Raw genomic sequence first — 22,053 nt, forward strand, 5'->3', positions numbered from 1 at the left:
TTTCTTGCTGGGAGCCAGTGGCTCACGCCTGTAATCCTGGCTACTCAGAAGGCTGAGATCTGAGGATCTGAGGATCACAGTTCAAAGCCAACCTGGGCAGGAAAAGTCCTACCCGATGTGGCTTAAGTGGTAGAGTGTTTGCCTTGAGTTGAAGAGCTGAGGGACAGTGTCCAGGCCTAGAGTTCAAGCCCCATGACCGACCAAAAAAAAGAAAAAAGAAAAAAACAATACTTTCTTACATTTTTGGACTCATGAGTAGAACCATAGATAAGCAGCTTCCTCAGCTTTCCAAGACCTCAGTAAAAACAATCTACTCAGCAATCATTTACCAATATGCTACTTTCAATCATTATCAAAAACAATGTTCCTAAACCATCCTATGGTGAGGATGTGGGAAAAGGGAGCTCCAATTATGAATGGTTTCATTATAAAACATGGTTCTTCTCTTCTTTTTCTTCTTCTTCTTCTTCTTCTTTTTGTTGAGCCATAGCGCCACTTGTTTACTTGGAGATAGGAGTCTCATGAACTTTCCTGCCTGGGTTGGCTTTGAACTGTGATCCTCAGATTTCAGCCTCCTTAGTAGCTAGGATTATAGGCATGAGCCACCGGCACCTGGCTAAAGCTATTTACTGCAAATCCTCACTTCTAACAGAAAGCAAATAGAACTTTGCATGATAAAATACTATTCTGCTGTATAATGCTCTTAAGACTGAAATGTGGCTGGGCATGATGGTGCATGCTTGTAATTCCAGCACTTAAGAGGTTGAGCTAGGAGAATTGCAATTTTGAGGCCCCCCTGGGCTACCTAGAGGTACAGGCTAGCCTGGACTGTACAGGAAGAGCTTGTCTCAAAAACAAACAAAAAATAGCAACATAATCCCTCCCCCAAATACTGAAATATGAATTAGTTTGGACTTTTTCTCCAATATATTTAAAATATTTACAGCTTTAACAAATACCTATAGGCTGTTAGATAAATCCTAAATCAAAAACAGTATGCGTGTGTGTGTACTGATGAATTAGGATTTCCTACCTGTAGCAACATTGTGTAGAATTCCAACAGATGCAGTGTGATATATTATATCATCACCATCATTTAAATAATGTACATTATTCCTGCAGTCTCTGCCTCGATAACCAAACACAAGATCCAAAACAAGATCCTGTAACAATAATGGGAAAAAACCTTTTACCATATTTTTCCTCATATGTAAATGTTCATCTATGTTCTGTGGTATACACAGTACTGAGCTCTTCAGTCACAATGAATGGAAGGTATGTTTTAGATATTTAACAAACTTCAAACACAAAACCAACTAGATACATTTCTCTATGTAACCTGTTTTGGTCAACTAAAAGATATATTCTACATATTGTATTTTTCTTTTTTTTTTTTTTTTTGTCGGTTGTGGGGCTTGAACTCTGGGCTTGGGTGCTGTGAACTCTGGGCTTGGGTGCTGTCCCTGCGCTCTTCAGCTCAAGGAGAGCGCTCTACCACTTGAGCCAGAGTGCCACTTCTAGTGGTTTTCTAGTGAATTTTTTATTGGAGATAAGAGTCTCACGGAGTTTCCTGCCCGGGCTGGCTTTGAAGCGTGGTCCTCAGATCTCAGCCTCCTGAGTAGGTAGGATTACAGGCATGAGCCACCGGCGCCCGGCTACATACTATATTTTTCTATGTAAACTAAGGAAAAGGAAATAATGTGATCAGCTGATTGCAAGAATTTTCTACATGTTAAACACAGATGTTTGGTTCCAAAAGAATACTTTAACCTGTATTCAATATAGTCACAAAAACTTTATCCAAGGATAAATAATCGTCTTAGGATAAATGATGTGCATGTCAGGTACTCTGATTAACCCAAGGATGTCTCTGACAAGTCATGCCCAAGTTCAGGCAGAGAGTCCTACAACTGAAAGTGTCCATTCTCACTGACCAGCCATAAACCCTATTCATGCCTGAGGATGCACAGGCTGCTGGGGCTACAGATGCTGGCCACAGCCTTTCTTCTTCCTCTATTATTGTGAAAGATCTCTTGTCTGGAGAGACAGAACAGTCTCCATAGACCTTGTGGTCAAGTTCCAGATATAATGTAAGTATTTAACCTTTAGTTTATAAATTCAGCCCAGAAAGTATAAGAAAGTGCCAGTGCTGTGCTTACCTAAGTAACTGATCATTCCCATACATGTATATTTACAAATTCTGAGATACTGATCAATCTTGCAAGGTATTACAAGACTCATTTAAAAAATTAAAGAGAATTTGGGTATCAGTCTAAACCTCAGAACTGAGTAGGAGGGGCTGGAAAGTTGGCTCAGTGGTAGAGCACTTGCCTTGCATGCCTGAGGCCCTGGGTTCGATTCCTCAGCACCACATAAGCAAAAAGAAAAAACCCGGAAGTGACGCTGTGACTCAAGTGGTAGAGTGCTAGCCTTGAGCTGAAGAGCTGAGGGACAGCACCCAGGCCCAGAGTTCAGGCCCCACGACTGGACCCAAAAAAAAAAAAAAGAACTGAGTAGGAGTCAAGCAATAGATATTTTACAACCAAAGGAAGTAAGATTATATTCGATACACTTATTTTCATAAAAACCAATGACAAGGCTTAGTTATAAAAGGAACTCGGGAAATATTTTAGTAACAACAGGAAATGGGCCTTCCTTACCTCTATGGGTCTCTTTTTCTTGCCAACGTTGTTCGTCTGCAGTTTTTCTGGCTGTGGTGGGGCTCTGCTCACTGGGGGCCTGTAATGAAGGTGGGAAGGAGGAGATGTATGCATCACCTGTGCCCAGGACCGCCCAGAGGTGCCTTCCAGAGAGGTCCCAGCTTTGCCAACGGGAACCCATCTGGCTCCCATAGACTGGTGGCCTCTGATTTTGATAGGCTCTCATGCAAGAAGATGAAAAGAAAATAATTTAAAATTTTATTCATTCTCTTGGGTTTCGGTGTTTTTTCTTCCCCTAGTGTTGAGTTTGAACTGTGTGCCTCATGCTTGCTCAGCTTGTTCACTTGTCTCTCTACCATTTCAGCCAGGCCTCCAGTCCAACTTTTTGCTGGTTATTCCAGAGATACAGTCTCAGAGACTTTTCTGTCTATACTGGTTTTGAACCATGATTCTCTAGATCTCAGTTTCTTGAGAAGCTAGAATTACAGGCATGAGCCACTAGCCCCACCTTACTTTTATTTCCTTGTTAATAATACATATATTATAAATATATTATAATAAAATATAATAAATCATAAATAATAAAATAGAATGATAGAATGATATATTACACATAAGAAAATAATTTTACATACTGAAAAAATGTGAGGGGTACATTATCAAAAAGCCTAGATTATTGCTTTAAAGCACCCAACACCAACATTTTCTTCTTGAAAGTGAATTTTAGTATTTCTGTGTACTTTCTATACTGTTAGCAAACATAAATCATATGAGTTTAAATTTATAGTAGCATGCTTTTTCATGCTCCTTGTTAGCTCTTCTTCCATACCTCCCCTTCACTGGCTCTGCTTCTTGCAATCCTCATATGTGCGAAATGCTTCACCATCCAACAGTTATTCAAGGGAAACAATTTTTAGTCATAAAGGACTATTATTAATACGACACTCTGGAGAAGGTAATCACTATTACTAATGCTGCTCATTTTCCTTCTTCTCATCTGCCAAATTGAATAACCTGAAAACTGAATCTAAATCAATCATATATCAACCCTTCTCCAAATTTTAAATATTCAGTTTATAAAAACTAAATCAAAAGGAAATTAAGGCCAGGGCCAGTGGCTCTCGCCTGTAATCCTAGCTACTCAGGACGCTGAGATCTGAGGTACACAGTTTAAAGCAAACCCAGGAAGGAAAGTCTGTGAGACTCTTATCTCCAATTAACTACCAGAAAACCGGAAGTGTCACTGTGACTCAAGTGGTAGACTGCTAACCTTAAGCTGAAGCGCTGAGGGACATAGCCCAGGTCCAGAGTTTAAACCCCATAACTGACAAAGAAAAAAAAAAGTAAAAGAAAAGAAAAAGAAATTAAGCTGGGCACCAGTGGCTCTTGCCTATAATCTTAGCCACTCATGATCTGTCGATCATGGTTCAAAACCAGCCTGGGAAGTAAAGTCTTATCTGTTATCTTCAATTAACAACGAAAAAGCTAGAAGTGGAATTGTGGCTCAAGTAGTATAACAGCCTTGAGCAAAATGTTAAGGCCCTGAGTACCAGACTCAGTACTAGCACACACACACACAAAGTGATACAAATAATTCTATTATGGAAAAATTTTAATATTTATGAATAAGTCTTCTAGGCATTACACTATAGTCATTTTATACATTTATAAAAAGTAAATGAAGCTAGGTGCCAGTGGCTCATGCCTATAATCCTAGCTACTCAGGAGGCTGAGATCTGAGGAGCACGGTTCAAAGCCAGCCCGGGCAGGAAAGTCTGTGAGATTCTTATCTGCAATTGACCACCTGAAAACTGGAAATGGTGCTGTCACTTAAGTGATAGAATGTTCGCCTTGAGCTGAAGAGCTGAGGGACAGTGTCCAGGCCCAGAGTTCAAGCCCCATGACCAAAAAAAAAAAAAGTAAATGATTAACCTTGAACATGCAATATAAAATAAATCGATGTAGTGAGCTGGAACAGGCAAAATATAAAGTGATTATGTGGCTCAGTGTTAGAGCACAAGGCTCCAGCTTTGATTTCCAGCACTGCAACAATAAAATTAGTGTAGATTTTTATATGTAACATAAAACAGCATGTAGAATATATACACATGCCTGATTGGTGTCATAAAGTAAATGTCCTAGACAGGCACTGATGGTTCACATCTGTAATTGTAGCTCCTCTGGAGGATGAGATGTGGAGTCTGGAGATTTGAAGCCATTCCAAGCAGAAAAGTCTGAGACTTTATCTCCAAAATAACCAGCAAAAAACAATACTGAGGCATGGCTCAAGTAGCACACTATAAGCAAACTGATAGGGGGTGTGCATGTAACTGCAGCGGATCATGTTTGTAATCCTAGGTACTTGGAAAGTGGAGATCAGGAGGAATATTGTTTGAGGCTAGATGACCAGGCAAAAAGTGAGTGATCACGGATTACATGTTAATCAATAAGCCTGGTGTGGTGGCACACTCCTGTGGATCCCAGTTATGTGACATGCCATAAGTAGGAGAATCAAGTTTGATACTGGCTCCAGGGAAAAGAACGGAACCCTATCTGAAAAATAACTGAAGCGTGAAAGGGATGAATGGGGTGGTAGTGGCTCAAGTAGCAGAGTGTCAGCCAAGCAAGCAAGAGGAGCAAGGGCAAGGCCCTGAGTTTAAAGCACAGGACAACTACCAAAAAAAAAAAAGTGCCACACACGTCTGTCTGTCTGTCTCTGTCAATTATTATATATAAAAATATATTTTCATGTTATCACAGAAAGTTTGGATTCAAATCATTTACTTTTGATTTTTTATGCAAATGAACCATTTTTTTAATATAATGAAATAAAAGCCACTAGGAAACTTGAATTTTAAATTAACCAATGCTGTTCAAATGCTGCTGTCTTAAACTACCCCACTTGGGTATCCAAGCTTCCAGGATGGATGCTTATTGATAACAACACTGAAGTGACCAGATTGATGGGCAATTCATTACCAGAAGATTATGGGACATACAGCAACATGTTTTACAGAGAATGACAGTATGATGTTAAATGAGTAAAATGAAGAAGAAAAGCTACATGACATGAACCTCAGAAAACAATTTATAAAGTATTGTGGTTCAAAACTAGCGATGAAGTCGTGGGAGAATGCCACCCTTCTGGCTGACATGCTCCTAGGACATGCAGAGAATAATGGGTAAGTCATTTACTTTTTAAATGTCCATGAGTAAAACATAAAACTAAATTTGTCGAATTTAAACTTACAATAGTTCTACTAGGACTGCCTGTTTCAAATAATAGAAACTTTTTTTTTTTTTTTGGTGCTGGTCCTGGGGTTTGTACTCAGTGCTTGGACTCCATCTCTAAGCTTTTTTGTTCAAGGCTAGCACTCTACCACTTGAGCCACATCTCCATTTCTGGTTCAGGTTAATTGGCAATAAAGAGTGTCAGAGATTTGTTTTCCTGGGGTGACTTTGAACTGTGATCTTAACATCCCCACCTCCTGAGTAGCCAGATATGAGCCACCAGTGCCCAGTAAAACTGGTTTTCTTCCAAGTCAATTTAGTAGTTTGTTTCATCAATGTTAGTATCTGACAGCTTTAACTATAACTCAAACAATAAACAAGCAATTTGTATCTATACAACTCTATGTAACAATCAAGCATATTTTAATTTTTGTAAGGACAATTCAAATAAAGGATATTGTATTATTGCTTAAAATAAAATTATACAAGTCGAAACACTGTACAAATGAATGCATGAAGCTTAAGTAAAGCAATTATATGTAGTACACATCTACTAATTATGGTTCTATACATGCCACATATTGATGGCTCATATCTATAATCCTAGCTGCTCAGGAGGCTGAGATCTGAGGATCATGGTTCAAAGCCAGCCCAGGTAGGAAAGTTCATAAGACTCCAATAAACCACCCAAATAAGTGGAACTGTGGCTTAAGTGGAGCTGTGGTTTAAGTGGTCGAGTGTTAGCCTTGAGTGTTAGCTCAGGGACAGAGCTGAGGCCTTGAGTTCAAGCCCTAGCACCAACACACACACACACACACACACACACACACTCTCTCTCTCTCTCTCTCTCTCTCTCTCTCTCTCTCTCTCTCTCTCTCTCTCTCTCTCTCCATTTCAGGGGCTCTAATTCCAAAGGGAGAAAGTGCAGAAAAATGAATAGAGGTAAACAGCATTGAGTCACATTGCTCATTAATGGCAAATGAAAAAGATTATGGACACACAAAATTAGGCCTCATAAACATAACAAGAAGATTACCTGGAACCTCTTTTCAGCAGCAAAGAAAGAAAGAAAGAAGAAAATATTATAACATAATTTGAGTTTTAAAACAGAGAAAATATTTCCTTTAATACAATATTTTATACGTTTAATGCAGCAAATTACACTGAAAATATTAAAGGCCTGTGGACTTTTATTACTGAACATTGAAAAGGTTTAAATTATTCCATTAATGGCAGACAGATTAGAAGAAAAAAGGCAAAAGAGAAAGATAAGTGAGAATTCAAAATGTTCTGTGTTGTAAACTACAAGTATAACATTCTTTTTCTTATTCAGATTAGACAAAGTGAATTTCTATCAAACTACATCTGCTTGTCTTTGTATTTACAAATAGGAAACAAAATCTAGATTTAAAAGGCTAGTAGCACTTGAGTTTTTAAGAGAACTTTTTAAGAAGAAGGACCCACAGTCAGCCAATCCCGGAGACAGCAGGAGTAATTGAAGATCTAGTTAGATTTGGAATTTGGGTAGTAAACGAATTAACAATAAAAAGAAATATTCCACTAGATGCTGTGGCTAATGCCTTTAATCCTAGCTACTCAGGAGTCTGAGATCTGAGGATTTTGGTTCAAAGCCAGTCAAGGCAGCAAAATCTCAAGACTCTTACCTACAATTAACCAGCAAAGTGCAGCTCAAGTGGGAAGTACCAGGTTTGGATGTAAAAGTTGAGTTCAAGCCCAAGTACCAGCACATCATCAATCAACACAAAATTTTGTTGAGATTGATGTTATATGCCTGTAAGCACAGCTACTTGGAAGACAGAGATCAGGAGGATCACAGATCAATTACAGCCCACACAAAAAGGCTAGAGACACCTCCATCTCATTAACTAAGCCAGGTATAGTGGGTCACTTCTGTAATCTCGACTACATTGTAGGGATAGGTAGAAGCATTGTGGTCCAAGGCTGACTTTATAAAAAAGAAATACAGACCAAGCAGGAGGCCCCAAGTCCAAACCTTAGCACTACAAAAAAAAAGAAAAACAAAACAAACAAAAATTCCAACTATTTTAAAAATGTAGTAGTTCCTTAAATTATGTAGAAAAATGTGGTTAAAGAAAAACTAACTTTAGTTGCTTTTTTTTTTGGTGGGTCATGGGGCTTGGGCACTGTCCCTGTGCTCTTTAGCTCAAGGCAAGCGCCCTACCACTTGAGCCACAGCGCCACTTCCAGTTTTCTAGTGGTTTATTGGAGATAAGAGTTTCATGAACTTTCCTGCCCAGGCTGGCTTTGAACTGTGATCCTCAGATTTCAGCCTCCTGAGTAGCTAGGATAACAGGCATGAACTACCGGCACTTGGCTCTAATTTTAGTTTTTAGAAACTATTAGTGTAAGACTAGAGTGGAGCCCTGAGTTCCATCGTAGCATTGAAAAAAAAAAGAATTAGAAAAAGAAAGAAAAGGAGAAACAGTACCTTTCCCTTAATATTATAGTGAGTTTTGGAGTGGTGATATAGAACCACAGTTCCAGCACTCAGGAGACTTTGGTGGGAGGATCTCAAGTTTGAGACTAGCCTGGCTTATGTAGTGAGACTCTGTCTTGAGAAACAACAAACAAAAATATACAAATAAAGCTGGAAGTAGGGCTGTGGCTCAAGTGGTAGAGCACTAGCTGCGAGTTGAAGAGCAAATATATATATATATATGTACACACACACACACACACACACACACACACACACACACACACACACACACACACACACACACACACACACACACACACACACACACACACACACACACACACACACAATAAAGACTGAAGATGTAGCTCGATGGTAGAGAACTTGCCCAGTACCCAGGGGAATGGAGTGTAAGAGTGTAACAGAAGTTCAGGGTGTCACAAGGGTCCCTCCTCCATTTCACCCAGAAACCATCCTTACTCATCTAGAGCATCACTTTATGGTGCTCATGACAAATGGTCATCTAAAGTGCATAAACACAGACTGACGGGGACATCATGTCTACATAAGAAGCTCTTCAAGTCCAAGACAATAATCACATCTCTACTTCATTTTCTTGCTTTGAAACAAGTGATTCCCAGAAAACTGACTGTTCTTCATAAGAAGTGGCCATGCCATCTTCCTTCATTCCACAAGCAGACAATGTCTCCAGAAAGTAGAGACTGGTATGGAACAAGCTACTTTGAATTAGAGGCTAGCTTTGAATGCTTCACTTCTGTTAAACAGCAGGAGATAATGTAGACTTCTTTATTATTTTTTTGTGCTAGTACTCTGGCTTGAACTTAGGGTCTCGTACTCTAGCTTGGTGTTTTCACTTGACTTTTTCCACTTCCGTGGAGCTCTAGCATGGGAACCACACCTCCACCAGTATGTGGGTCTCTACAGGTGGTGGTATACTCTGCACTCACTTTTCCACACATCCCTGCTTAAAATACACCATGAATTTCACAGATATTTCCTGCTGTCAATACATTCAGGGGCCTACTATTTGAGTATCCGCACCATTTGGTCAAATGCACTTTTTAAATTCTATCTCTTGGAATTTTCTCATTGCTATTTTTTTTTAAACTTCTAAAGTTAATCCCCTCCACCCCCAGGCTTCTTTCAGAGACTGTGACTTGATCTCGCTGTCTCACACTTAATGCTCATAGCAGGTACCCTACCACCTGAGCCACACTTCCAAGCCCAACTTCTAAAGCTGACTGTATTTTCCCAGTGTAGTGTTTTATAAACTCTCTAGAGACACTTTCATTTCACTAAAGGTAATCTAAAATTACCCATGTCATTTTATTAAATGTACAATTATGTAATTAATCTTTTATTGTTTTTAAATGAAGTAACTATGCATTAAATGAAGCTATCAGATTTCACTGATAAATATATGTGTCTATGTTTGTTTTTATGAGCCTCTAAAACTGAGAAAAGATCTTAAACTCTCTAAAGTATAGAAGTTCATTAAGTCATTGTAAAATCAATGAATCATAAGATTTTCACAGTAATAGCCACATATTATATCTAAAAATGCAATTTTATGGGATTTGACCTATTTTATATCTTTCTTGATAAATCTATCTAAATATTTCATAAGAAAATATTAATACAAAGCTTGATGCTGGTGGTTCAAGCCTGTAGTCCTAGCTACTCAGGAGGCTGAGATCTGAGAATCATGGTTTGAAGCCAGCCTTGGTGGAATAGTCCAAGAGACTCTTATCTCCAATAAACTACTAAGAAAAAGCCAGAAGCAGCACTGTGGCTCAAGTGGCAGAGTGCTAGCCTTGAGTACAGAGGCTCAGGGACAGCACCCACATCCTGAGTTCAAGCTCCAGGACCAGAAAAAAAGAAAATATTAATACAATGCTATAAAGATCACAATAGAACAAAGAATAAAATACTTGATAGTTTAATATAAATAATATATCGGAATAAACTATATTCTTCAATAAAACACTTACCTTACTACCCCCTGTCTTCGAAAGGAATAGGGGAAAAAAAGTAGGGAAACAGATGAAAATTAATAATAAATAAGCATAGCAGTTTACTAAACACAATAAAGGTAACACGTCAACAGAAAAAATACAAAACTATCTCTACTTTATGTCACATTGTTTTGAAAAGGTTTTAGTAATATATATTTTTAGTAATATATACGAAGTTGGCAAAAAGAAGGTTCTTAATTTCTATCTACTCTTATTTCGTGAAATGAAGGTTCTTAGGAGCCACATTAGCAGAATCAACACTGAATTTTTTTTTAAACAGAAGACAATTTAAAAATAATTTTTAAAAAGTTAGGGGCAGGCCAGGTGCCAGTGGTTCATGCTTGTAATCCTAGCTATTCAGGAGGCTGAGATCTAGGGGTCATGGTTCAAAGTCAACTCAGGCAGGAAAGTCCAGGACAGTCTTATCTCTGGAGCTGCAGCTCAAGAGGTAGAACACTAGTTTTGAGCACAAAAGCTCAGGAACCTGAGTTCAAGCCCCATGACCAGCACACGTGCACGCACACATACAAACACAATGTTCAATGTTAGCTGCAAAAGATCCAAGTTAACACCAAAGATTACAGTTAGGGCAAGTGTTAATTGTTCTTCAAGAGCAGGAAAATATTCCATCTGTCTAAATGCGGATCACTTCAACATAGAGGAGGATCTAAATTTAAGTGTTGTACTATGAATGATGGACTACAGATTACAATTAGGTAACATAACAAATTTATCTGACAGAGATAATGTTCTTATCTTAAAAATAGTATAAAGCCGGGCGCTGGTGGCTCACGCCTGTAATCCTAGCTACTCAGGAGGCTGAGATCTGAGGATCACGGTTCAAAGCCAGCCCGGGCAGGAGAGACCGTGAGACTCCTATCTCCAATAAACCACCAGAAAACCGGAAGTGGCGCTGTAGCTCAAGTGGTAGAGCTCTCGCCTTGAGCTGAAGAGCTGAGGGACAACGCCCAGGCCCAGAGTTCAAGCCCCACGACCGACAAAAAAAAAAAAAAAATAGTATAAGAAGCCGGGCGCTGGTGGCTCACGCCTGTAATCCTAGCTACTCAGGAGGCTGAGATCTGAGGATCGCGGTTCAAAGCCAGCCCGGGCAGGAGAGACCGTGAGACTCCTATCTCCAATAAACCACCAGAAAACCGGAAGTGGGGCTGTAGCTCAAGTGGTAGAGCACTCGCCTTGAGCTGAAGAGCTGAGGGACAGCGCCCAGGCCCAGAGTTCAAGCCCCACGGCTGACCAGAAAAAAAAAAAAAAAGTATAAAATATGAAAGAAATATATGGGACTCTATAGGTTCTTTCTCAGGAACTCAATTTAACTATTATTTATTGATATATCATTGCCTTTTAAAAGCTTCTACTGGCACAATTTATTATTAAAATTTTGAATCAAAAAGAAAGAAAAAGAAATATATGGGACTCTATATTAAGAGTTCTTTCCTTACAGAACACTACTTTTTCATTACTAGAGTGATACAATTTCTTTAAGGTAATACTAAGAATACTTATTCTTAGTATTTAAGAATTCTCTACATCCACATGTGTGGATTTATATGCATTATTCTAAGAAATAAATATACAGGTAGTGCTTGCTTATTATTTATGAATATTTTATTTCAGAAAGACTATTTCAGCCATATCCTCAGGCTACTCTGTATTTCATCTCAAGGGAGGGTGTCACTGGTGGAGGGTTAAGTAATCTATCCATCAGGGATTATAATTTTCATTTTGATCCTGTGGTTTAGAAAGAATAAATAAGACCTCAAGGTCACAACTAGTAAATGGAAAAATGAGTATTTTCACCTATTTGGCTCCAAAATCTATGGCCTTTGGGCAGCATGAAGACTACATATTCTAGCAAGCTGATACAACACTGAAGTTCTCTGCAGGTATTCAGATTATGGTATGACCGATTTCTGTTAAAATTACTTTGAAGTTTGTGTCTTTAAACATAACACATGCATGGTTAGTCTATCCTTCTCTAGCTGACCTCTTCTATCAGTTATCCTATCTGCAAGCTAACCTTTACCTAGTTGCTGAGGAGTTACCTTCTCTGGAACGCTGTGTTAGTGAATTTACCAGAATCTCCAGTTGTTCCCTTACCTGTCTGTCACCAAAGTTCACCTCATTCCTCACACTTCATTCCCTGAATAGGTTTTATTTTTCAGCTTTTCCTCAGATACAAACTTCTTCGATATTTTTCTTCATATGGAAGTCACTGATGTTCCCATCTCCCACCACCTCTGTTTGTCACTGCTTCTGCTTTGCTGAATAATCTTCCTTAACCATTTTCTAAAACCTCTCCCCTTCTTAAATCTATGCCATCAGCCTCACTTTTTTTTTCCACTTTGGGAATGGAGCTTAGGGACTTACACATAGTAGGTAATCCTTCGAACTCTGAACTACGTCCTTGGTCCCCATAGGGCTCTTCACTGTTTTCTGTCTTTAATTCTGAAAATTCTAGGTCCACAGTTTCTCCCTTGACCTTTCCTTTAGCCCAGAGACTTTCTTAAAAAAGCTATCTCCTTATAAAATTGCAGTGTATATGTCCTTATTTTTGACATGCTGATTACATACTACTACCAGTTTCCATTAAAGACAAGCTATACCTCAATCTGCATTTTTTGCTTTAAATTTTTTGAAACAATGTCTCTCCTTGATTAACGGTATATGATAGAAAGGCCTTTTAAAACTGAATCACATACATGTATTTATATGTATGCATGTATATGTGTATATATTTATATGCACATATATGGATATATATGGATGTAACATTCCCTAAACTACTAAAGACAGTTACTAACAAAGCATTTCAGGACAAACGTATTTTCTCAGAGTTGCTGAGCACTGTACAAAACGAGGTTCCCACTGTTAGCTTTCTTAATCAACAAATTTACTTTTTTTGTTAATGTATTTTTCTTCAATTTAAACTTCATTTTAATTTAAAAATAGTTTTAAACTTTATTATTACCTCTCATCAACTGAAGGTTCTTTTTGTTGTAAATGAGGCTTGACTCCAAACATTGGGCGAATATTTGTTGATAAGGCTCTGATGGTGTAACTGATTTCTTTCTCTTTTGTAACATCACTGTCATAGCCTATCAGCAAAATATGAAGCGATTCCTTAAGTAATAGTTGAGATCAATTATGACCCCATAAATATAATGAAAGGATTTCCAACAGTATGAAATAAGTATGTTATAGTTAATATTCAGTTGGCAAAATTACTATATAGTGGTATTTTCAAAGCATCACTAAGAGATAATAGCAAACTACAAAAATGAGTTCAACATGATCCCAATTTATAAAATTTTCATGTGCCTAAACACATACTAAATATCTGAAAATGTTAGTAGAGGTTAAGATGCAATGATATGGGAGTATTTTTTCATCTTTCAGAGGTGGACTCAATATATTATTGTACATTTCACATGAGAATCAAACATTTTCACATTTTGGAGCTGATTCTTTTCCCCCTCCCAAACTGAGCGTTGTTCTTATTTTTAATTATTTAAGAAGTTGTAAAAAGGAGCTGCCATTTAACAGAGAATGTTATGAATACAGTATATCTTGATCAATGTCACCTCTTTCTACACTCCCCCCATTCCTTCCCTATCCACCTCTCTTCTCTCAATTTTGTAGTACATGCATTGGATTCTTGACAGCATGTCCCCCTCTTCAGTCATCTGTGCTCCTTTCCCTTTAATCCCACCCCATCCCTTTCATGTACCTGCTTCCTGGTGTTTTATTTTGCTGAACTTTGATTTTGACTTTCTAAGGAACAATATTTCAGATCTCCCTTGAATCTACCATATTTCAGTTAATATATTTATGTACACTTGTATGCCACCCAACGTATTTATTTATGTGTCTGTAAGCAAGTTCTAGCTTCCACATATAAGGGAAAATGTGCATTCTTTGTAGATGCTGTGATTTTTTTTTTTTTTTGGTCCGTCGTGGAGCTTGAACTCTGGGCCTGGGCGCTGTCCCTCAGCTCTTCAGCTCAAGGCGAGTGTTCTACCACTTGAGCTACAGCACTACTTCCATTTTTCTAGTGGTTTATTGGAGAAAGGATTCTCACGGTCTTTCCTGCCCAGGCTGGCTTTGAACCGTGATCCTCAGATCTCAGCCTCCTGAGTGGCTAGGATTACAGGTGTGAGCCACTGGAACCCGGCATATGATTTTTTTTTTAATACTACAAAATGCATTTTCTAAAATGAACTATTGAGTATGACTGGCACATTAGGAAAAAAATCAAAATATTTTAAAATGAAGTTTAGCCAGCATGATAATTCCAGCTATTTGGGAGGTAGAAATAAGAGAATCAATGTTTGAAGTTAGCCAGGGCAGGAAAAGTTAGTAAAACATTTTCTCAAAGTACAAGCCTACAATGGTGACACAATGCTTGTGGTTACAGCTATGGAAAAGCAGGGGTAGGAGGAGTTCAATTTGGGGCCAGTCTGGGCAAAGTCACGGAACCCTGTCTGAAAAATAAATAACGAAAAAGGGGATCAAGGGTTGTGATTTAAGTGGTAGTATACTTGTGTAGCAAGCACAAGGCTGAATTCAAAACCTCAATACTGCCAATAAAATAAAATATGACGTTCAATAGTATTTATTTAGAATTTTGTCTTACATTTATACGAAGAATATTAAGAGTCACCAATACATGCCAGCCTGTTGTTATTTATCAAAAAACAAATTCTGGTGTAAGACTGACCAAAACTACTAATATCACAACTACAGACTTTATTATTGTTTTAACTTTCCTACTTCAAGTGAGTCAGACTCAACTTTTTCTGTATTCTTGTTAAAATGTTTAAAAAGAACATACCTCCATCTTCTTCAGAATCTATATCCGATTCTTCACTGTCACAGGGCCTTCTTTCTCGATAACTCTCCACTTCATTTGTCCACACCATTAAGGACATATCTGCACCTCCTAGAGTGACCAGCATGCTGTCATCATAAGTCCAGCGAACATTTGTGACATGTGTACTGTGGGCCACATACTTCTTAAACTTTCCAAATTTTCCCTAAAGATAAAAAAATTCAAAAATCCCTTTCTTGGAAAAAGAAATTTCATTATTTGAAAATGTTTAGCCTTTTTCAGTAGATGAGTAGAAATTAGGGATTTGATAATAGATATTAAAAACATGAGAAAATAATTTTTTTTTGGGGGGGGGGGTCCGGTTGTGGGGCCTGAACTCTGGGCCTGGGCACTGTCCCTCAGCTCTTCAGCTCAAGGCTAGCACTTTACCACTTGAGCCACAGCACCACTTCCGGCTTTTTTTTTTCTGCTTATGTGGTGCTGAGGAATCGAACCCAGGGCCTCAAGCATGCAAGGCAAGTGCTCTATCACTGAGCCACCTTCCCAGACCCAATATTGAGATTTTTCAAGGATAAAAAGTACTAATTCTAAAACTTGAGAAGGAAAAAATAAACTAGTGAAATAAAAGTAGTTTCACTATGCTGAAAAGTGAACTTTAAGCCGAACGCCAGTGGTTCATGCCTGTAATCCTAGCTACTCAGGAGGCTGAGATCTGAGGATCTCGATTCAAAGCCAGACTGGGCAGGAAAGTCCGTGAAACTCTTATCTCCAATAAACCAACAGAAAACCGGAAGTGGTGCTGTGGCTCAAGTGGTAGAGAGCTTGTCTTGAACTGAAGAGCACAGGGACAGCACCCAAGCCCAGAGTTCAAGCCCCACAACTGACCAAAAGGAAAAAAAAAAAAAAAAGAAAAATGAACTTTACAATTTAGGTGGGGGTGGGGAGGAGTGTAGTTGTGGAGGTGGGAGGGAAGGGATAGTAGGGGAGAAACAAAGGAGGAGGCAACAATGCTTGATAAGAAATGTACTCATTACCTTGGCTCATGTAACTGGAACCCCTCTGTACAGTATTTTCACAATAAAAAACTTATTAAAAAGTAGTTTCAGGGGCTGGGAAGGTGGCTCAGTGGTAGAGCGCTTGCCTTGCATGCCTGAGGCCCTGGGTTTGATTCTCCCCAGCACCACATAAGCAAAAAGGAAAAAAGCCGGAAGTGGCACTGTGGATCAAGTGGTACAGCGCTAGCCTTGAGCTGAAGAGCTAAGGGACAGCGCCCAGGCCCAGAGTTCAGGCCCCACGACCGGACCAAAAAAAAAAAAAGTAGTTTCAAATATTCTTAATGAGAATTAATTCCTTTAGAAATCAATTGCAATAATATTCGATGTTAAAAACATAAAAATGTTCTTACTTTTTATTTACACATCTCCCTTGTTCTATGCTCAACAATGTTATGTGTGCAAAAAAAAACTTACCATAATGTTTACTTACATTAGCAAAAAATTTAAATAGTTTAAATGTTCAATAAAATAACAGTTAATTACAGTTAATATGCAGCAGCATAATCTATTAGAAACAATGATTATAGATATCATTGTTGGAAATAAACATAATTGAGAGAGAATATAAATATCTGTGCACACAGATGGCTACAGTAACAAACAATTATCAATTACTTTGGTAAATACATATAAATATCTTTCATCTTAATTCATTAGTGCTTTTATTGGAAACTTTTAAATCAAGAAATCGGTGCTATAAGTTACACAAGTAAGGTTCAGTTCAATAAATAGGATTTTGATGGATTTTCAAGGGTATTAGAATAAAAGATGGTCTAAAGAAAGTATGGTGAATAGCAAAAACAGTGAGTTCTCTAGAAAAACAAGACTATAAAAACTTAAGAGTCTTTATAAAAGACTAAAGAACCTTAAATAATAAATACTCTTTTTTTTTTTTCCCAAAACAAAAAAACAAAACCAAAACCAAAAAACAGAAATGGAGCTGTGGCTTAAAATGGTAGAGTGCTAGCCTTGAGCAAAAGAGGTCTAGGACAGCACCCCGGTCCTGAGTTCAAGCCCCATGACTGACACACACACACACACACAATGAAAGGATGAAAGCAAAAGAAAGAAGGGAGGAAGGAAGGAAAGGAGGAAGGAAGGGAGGAAGGAAGGGAGGAAGGAAAGAAGGAAGGAAGGAAGGAAGGAAGGAAGGAAGGAAGGAAGGAAGGAAGGAAGGAAGGAAGGGAAAATGTATTTGCTAGAATATGTCCCTTGTAAGAAATTTAAGTTTGCTTGTCACAGAGAAATGTGGCTAATGATACTTCCCTTCACATTTTATTTTGTAACTTCAGTAGTACTTAAGAGGCCTGACTATGTTTTAGCCAATAGGATCATCGTGAAAGCCTGTTTGTAATCAACTTAGGGAAACAAAGGATTCATTTCCAGAAAGCAACAATATGTGTAGTTTTCTCTAGCAGGAACTAGGTAGAATACTCCTCAGCATAAAAGGACCCAGATAGGACCAGAATAATGTGGCTCTGAATGAAAAGGGTGAGCTCCGCTAATGACTAGGTCATTTGCATGGAAAAGGGCTTGTTTCCAGAGAAAGTGGCCTGGGTTCCAAGGAAAGGGACCAATGACAGGAGAAGACTTCCTAGACTTGATCGTACCCTTCTATAAAATCTCCCACTGGCTGTTTCCTAAAGATCACCTAACAACTCCTCTCCCAGTAATAAAGACTCTTAATAAAAGGAAATTTGTCTTCAAAGAACTGTACAAAGATTCTTGCTACAAGAAGGAAATCTGTAGACCAGTATCCTAGAACCTAAAGTATTTATACTATCTGGAATGGAAGTGAAGTCTGTGACTAATAATTGTTTAAGTGGGACACATTCTTATCTACCATGGTTCTAATACTCCTATGCATCTAAAACAGGATCTGTGGAATTCTGTCTCTGTTTCTTTCTCTGTGTCTGTTTTGTTTCTCTCATTCTCACTCTTTGGCTCTCTCTCTTTTTTTTTTTGGTTGGTCATGGGGCTTGAACTCTGGGCCTGAGCGTGCTCCCTCAGCTCTTAGCTCAAGGCGAGGGCTCTACCACTCGAGCTACAGTGCCACTTCCGGTTTTCTGGTGGTTTATTGGAGATAAGAGTTTCATGGACTTTCCTACCCGGGCTGGCTTTGAACCTCGATCCTCAGAGTAGCTAGGATCCTCTTGAGTAGCTAGGATTACAGGCGTCAGCCACAAGCACCTGGCATTCACTCTCTCTTTTCAGTACTGGGTATCAAACTTGGGGTCTCATTTATCTAGATAAGTGCTCTATTAGTAAGTTGCTTCCCCAGTTCTGAATGTTTTCTTGATTAGCTGAATTGCAATGTAAAGTTTTGTTTTTGTTTTTGTCTTTTTGGTTGGTTGTGGGGCTTGAACTCTGGGCCTGGATGCTGTCCCTCAGCTCTTCAGCTCAAGGCTAGTGCTCCACCACTTGAGCCATAGTGCTACTTCTGATTTTCTGAGTGGTTTATTGGAGATAAGAGTCTCACAGACTTTTCTGCCCAGGCTGGCTTTGAACCGTGATCCTCAGATCTTATCATCCTGAGTAGTTAGGATTGCAGGTGTGAGCCACCAGCACCTGGATCAATGAGAAGTTTTAAATCTATCTTTTTATTTCAACGCTGGTCTAAAAACATTAATATAGAAAGTTAAATAAGACCATCATGAACTAAAAATCATAATAGTGCCAGGTGCTGGTGGCTCACACCTGTAATCCTAGCTGCTCAGGGGGCTGAGATCTGAGGATCACGGGTCAAAGCCAGCCTGAGCAGGAAAGTCTGTGAGATTCTTTATCTCCAATAAACCGGAAATGGCACTATGGCTCAAGTGGTAGAGAGATAGCCTTGAGCTGAGGGACAGCACCCAGGCCCAGAGTTCAAACCCCACAACTGACAAAAAAAAAATTTATAAATATGAAGCCACGAATAGGAAACAAACTGGACACCTTTCATGGTACATTACATGGTATATATGTACCATTCATATTACAAGCATAAAGTACTACATGAGAACATTATCTTAACTATTTTCATAATTGTGATTATTAGAAAAGTTAAAGAAAATACATACTTTCGCAGGATACCTAAATAACTTCACAAATCCCAAATCATCCCCTGTAGCTAGGACCACTTTGTCATTGGTAAGGCAAGAGGCAGTTACATCTGTGGCTTCTCCTGTTACGGGCCAAATTCCTTCACAACACAAACCAAGCACACTTGTCCATGATGACCAACTTATTTTTTCTACCTAAAAAGGAAAAAAATTGTAGATTTATAAAATTCAAGTTGACAAATCAGAATATGAACTTTTTATACGTAAAGATTTAGTGGAAAAATAGCTAAATTGTGAGTTGCCTTGGTTGTATACTTCCCCAGATTCTATGAGTTTCTGAAGAAAAAATTTAATATAACACGGTTCAGGATTTACTTATTATATATCTACTATATGTTCTATATTATATATCTACTATATGTTCTATATTTAAGCATACAGTAATAATGAATAAGACAGTTTCTAGTTTTGGCATAATCAAGAAACATTTATATAGTTCATATCTATATACATTCACTAATACATTATAAGCATGTTTTCCGATTAATCATTTTGGAAATCTTGCTTTTACTTAATCTTTTTCCTTCCTTCATTAAGACACTTTCATGTTAAATAAAACTCTTCTTATGCTATGTTCATAACCACTAAGACTATGAAGCACAAAACCAAACACAATCTTTAAAAAGTCAGAACAAGCATCTTAGGCATATGGATTTCAAAGGATATGGCAGATATTCAGTACTTCAAAGTAGATTTGGCATGTGTGTTCAATTACTGTGATGCTTCTCATCCTTTCAGGAAAGTGCTTACAGAATAGCTAGACTTAGATATAATTTTTTCCTTTCCTAGAAACAGTGTTTCTTCTTTTACCCATCTATGTATTCTATGTATTCTAGCCCAATAAAATAACTAAAGGAAATCCATAATTCAAACAATGTGAGAGTGAATACTCATAGACATTAGTCAATTCTCCAACAACTCTTACTAGTGGAGACACAACCACAGTACCAGAATCTTCCTACCTCCACACTGGGGATGGTTTGTTTTTTCCCTCTGGGAGCTTCAAAGAATAACTGTTCTTTAGCACCAGTGTTGACCTGTAAAAGCTTTCCTTAAAAAAGCATTAAAATAAATAAATACATATATCATTAGTATATTTAAATTTTATGGAAAAAATTAAGCTGAAACAGAAAGACCATTTTCCTCTGTTGTCAGTATATATTAACCATATTATATTTTCTTTTTCTTTTTTTTTTTTTTGTCAGTCATGGGGTTTGAACTTGGGGTCTGGGTGCTATCCCTGAGTTCTTTTGCTCAAGGCTAGCACTCTGCAACTTGAGCTACAGTGCCACTTGTGGTTTTCTGGTGCTTAGGAGATAAGAGTCTCATGGACTTTTCCTGCCCAGGCTGGCTTCAAACCATGATCCTCAGATTCAACCTCCTGAGTAGCATGAGTAGCATGAGCCACCAGTGCTAGGCTATATTTTCTTTTTGTTTTGATTAGTATAAAATAATTGTATTTCCATACATGTATTATAATGTACTTTGATCAAATTTATTATTATTACTTTTTTTTGCCAGTCCTGGGCCTTGAACTCAGGGCCTGGGCACTGTTCCTGAGCTTCTCTGTGCTCAAGGCTAGCACTCTACCACTTGAGCCACAGCACCACTTCTGTTCTTTTCTGTTTATGTGGTACTGAGGAATTGAACCCAGGACTTCATACATGCTAGGTAAGCACTCTACCATAAGTCACGTTCTCTGTCCCAAATTTATAATAATAATAATAATAATAATAATAATAATAATAATAATAATTATTATTATTATTATTATTTTGTCGGTCATGGGCTGAACTCTGGGCCTGGGTGCTGTCCCTCAGCTCTTCAGCTCAAGGCTAGCGCCCCACCACTTGAGCTACAGCACCACTTCCGGCTCTTTTCTGCTTATGTGGTACTGAGGAATTGAACCCAGGGCCTCATGCATATGAGGCAAGCACTCTACCACTGAGCCAACTTCCCAGCCCCCCAAATTTATTATTTTTATCTCAGCCTTTAGAATCCTTTTTGGTAGGTTTCATTATGCAATTTTCATACATATATAAACATATATAAAATGCATTTCAGTCATACTCACTTCAAAACAAGAATCCTTTCTCTTTCTCTACTCCTAAGGAGTAGTTTCACAAACAGTCCCTCTTTTACAATCATGTTCACCACTTGTATTCTACTTCCTCTTCTTCACTTGCTTCCTTCTCCTCCTGCTCCTTTTATTACTATTATTACTATTACTTATGTCTAGATTCTACGTACTAGCAAAAATGTGCTATTTGTCATTCTGAGCTTGGCTCTTTATTCTATCTATTAACTTGGCTATCAGTTCTATCTATTTTCCTGCAAAAGACATGATTATATTCTTCTTCATGTCTGAATAAGACATGAAGACATGTACATAGGAATTACATTTACTATATCTATTCATGTGATTTTGAGCAGGCCTTCTGTCTTTATGTCTCAGTGCCTTCAGACCTTGCCCAGCAAATTAATCAACTTGAACAAGGGAAGAGGCTAGAAGAAATCATGTGACTTAACAGAGAATCCTAATAGTTGATTGAAATAAAAAGGACAGCGTAGAATATGACAACGGAATGCAATAAATATATAAAGAACCTGAAAAATCAAATCAATGGAAATGAAAAACTGATTAACCCCCTCAATCCCAATCA

General features: G+C 38.2%; 1 protein-coding gene across 1 annotated transcript; it reads right to left on the minus strand.

Annotated features, from left to right (window-relative positions):
* Positions 1-1,033: 1,033 nt before the first annotated feature.
* On the minus strand, positions 1,034-20,441 carry LOC138841405 (echinoderm microtubule-associated protein-like 5; the record flags this gene model as incomplete). Its single annotated transcript, XM_070042070.1, has 6 exons — positions 1,034-1,163; positions 2,661-2,739; positions 13,375-13,501; positions 15,238-15,439; positions 19,349-19,525; positions 20,353-20,441. Coding segments are annotated over 6 exons (804 nt in total), but the record flags the coding sequence as incomplete, so codon positions are not given.
* Positions 20,442-22,053: the final 1,612 nt, after the last annotated feature.

The sequence above is a fragment of the Dipodomys merriami genome, unplaced genomic scaffold (assembly GCF_024711535.1).
Source record: "Dipodomys merriami isolate MVZ:Mamm:240054 unplaced genomic scaffold, mDipMer1.0.p SCAF_3196, whole genome shotgun sequence".
Lineage (NCBI taxonomy): Eukaryota > Metazoa > Chordata > Mammalia > Rodentia > Heteromyidae > Dipodomys > Dipodomys merriami.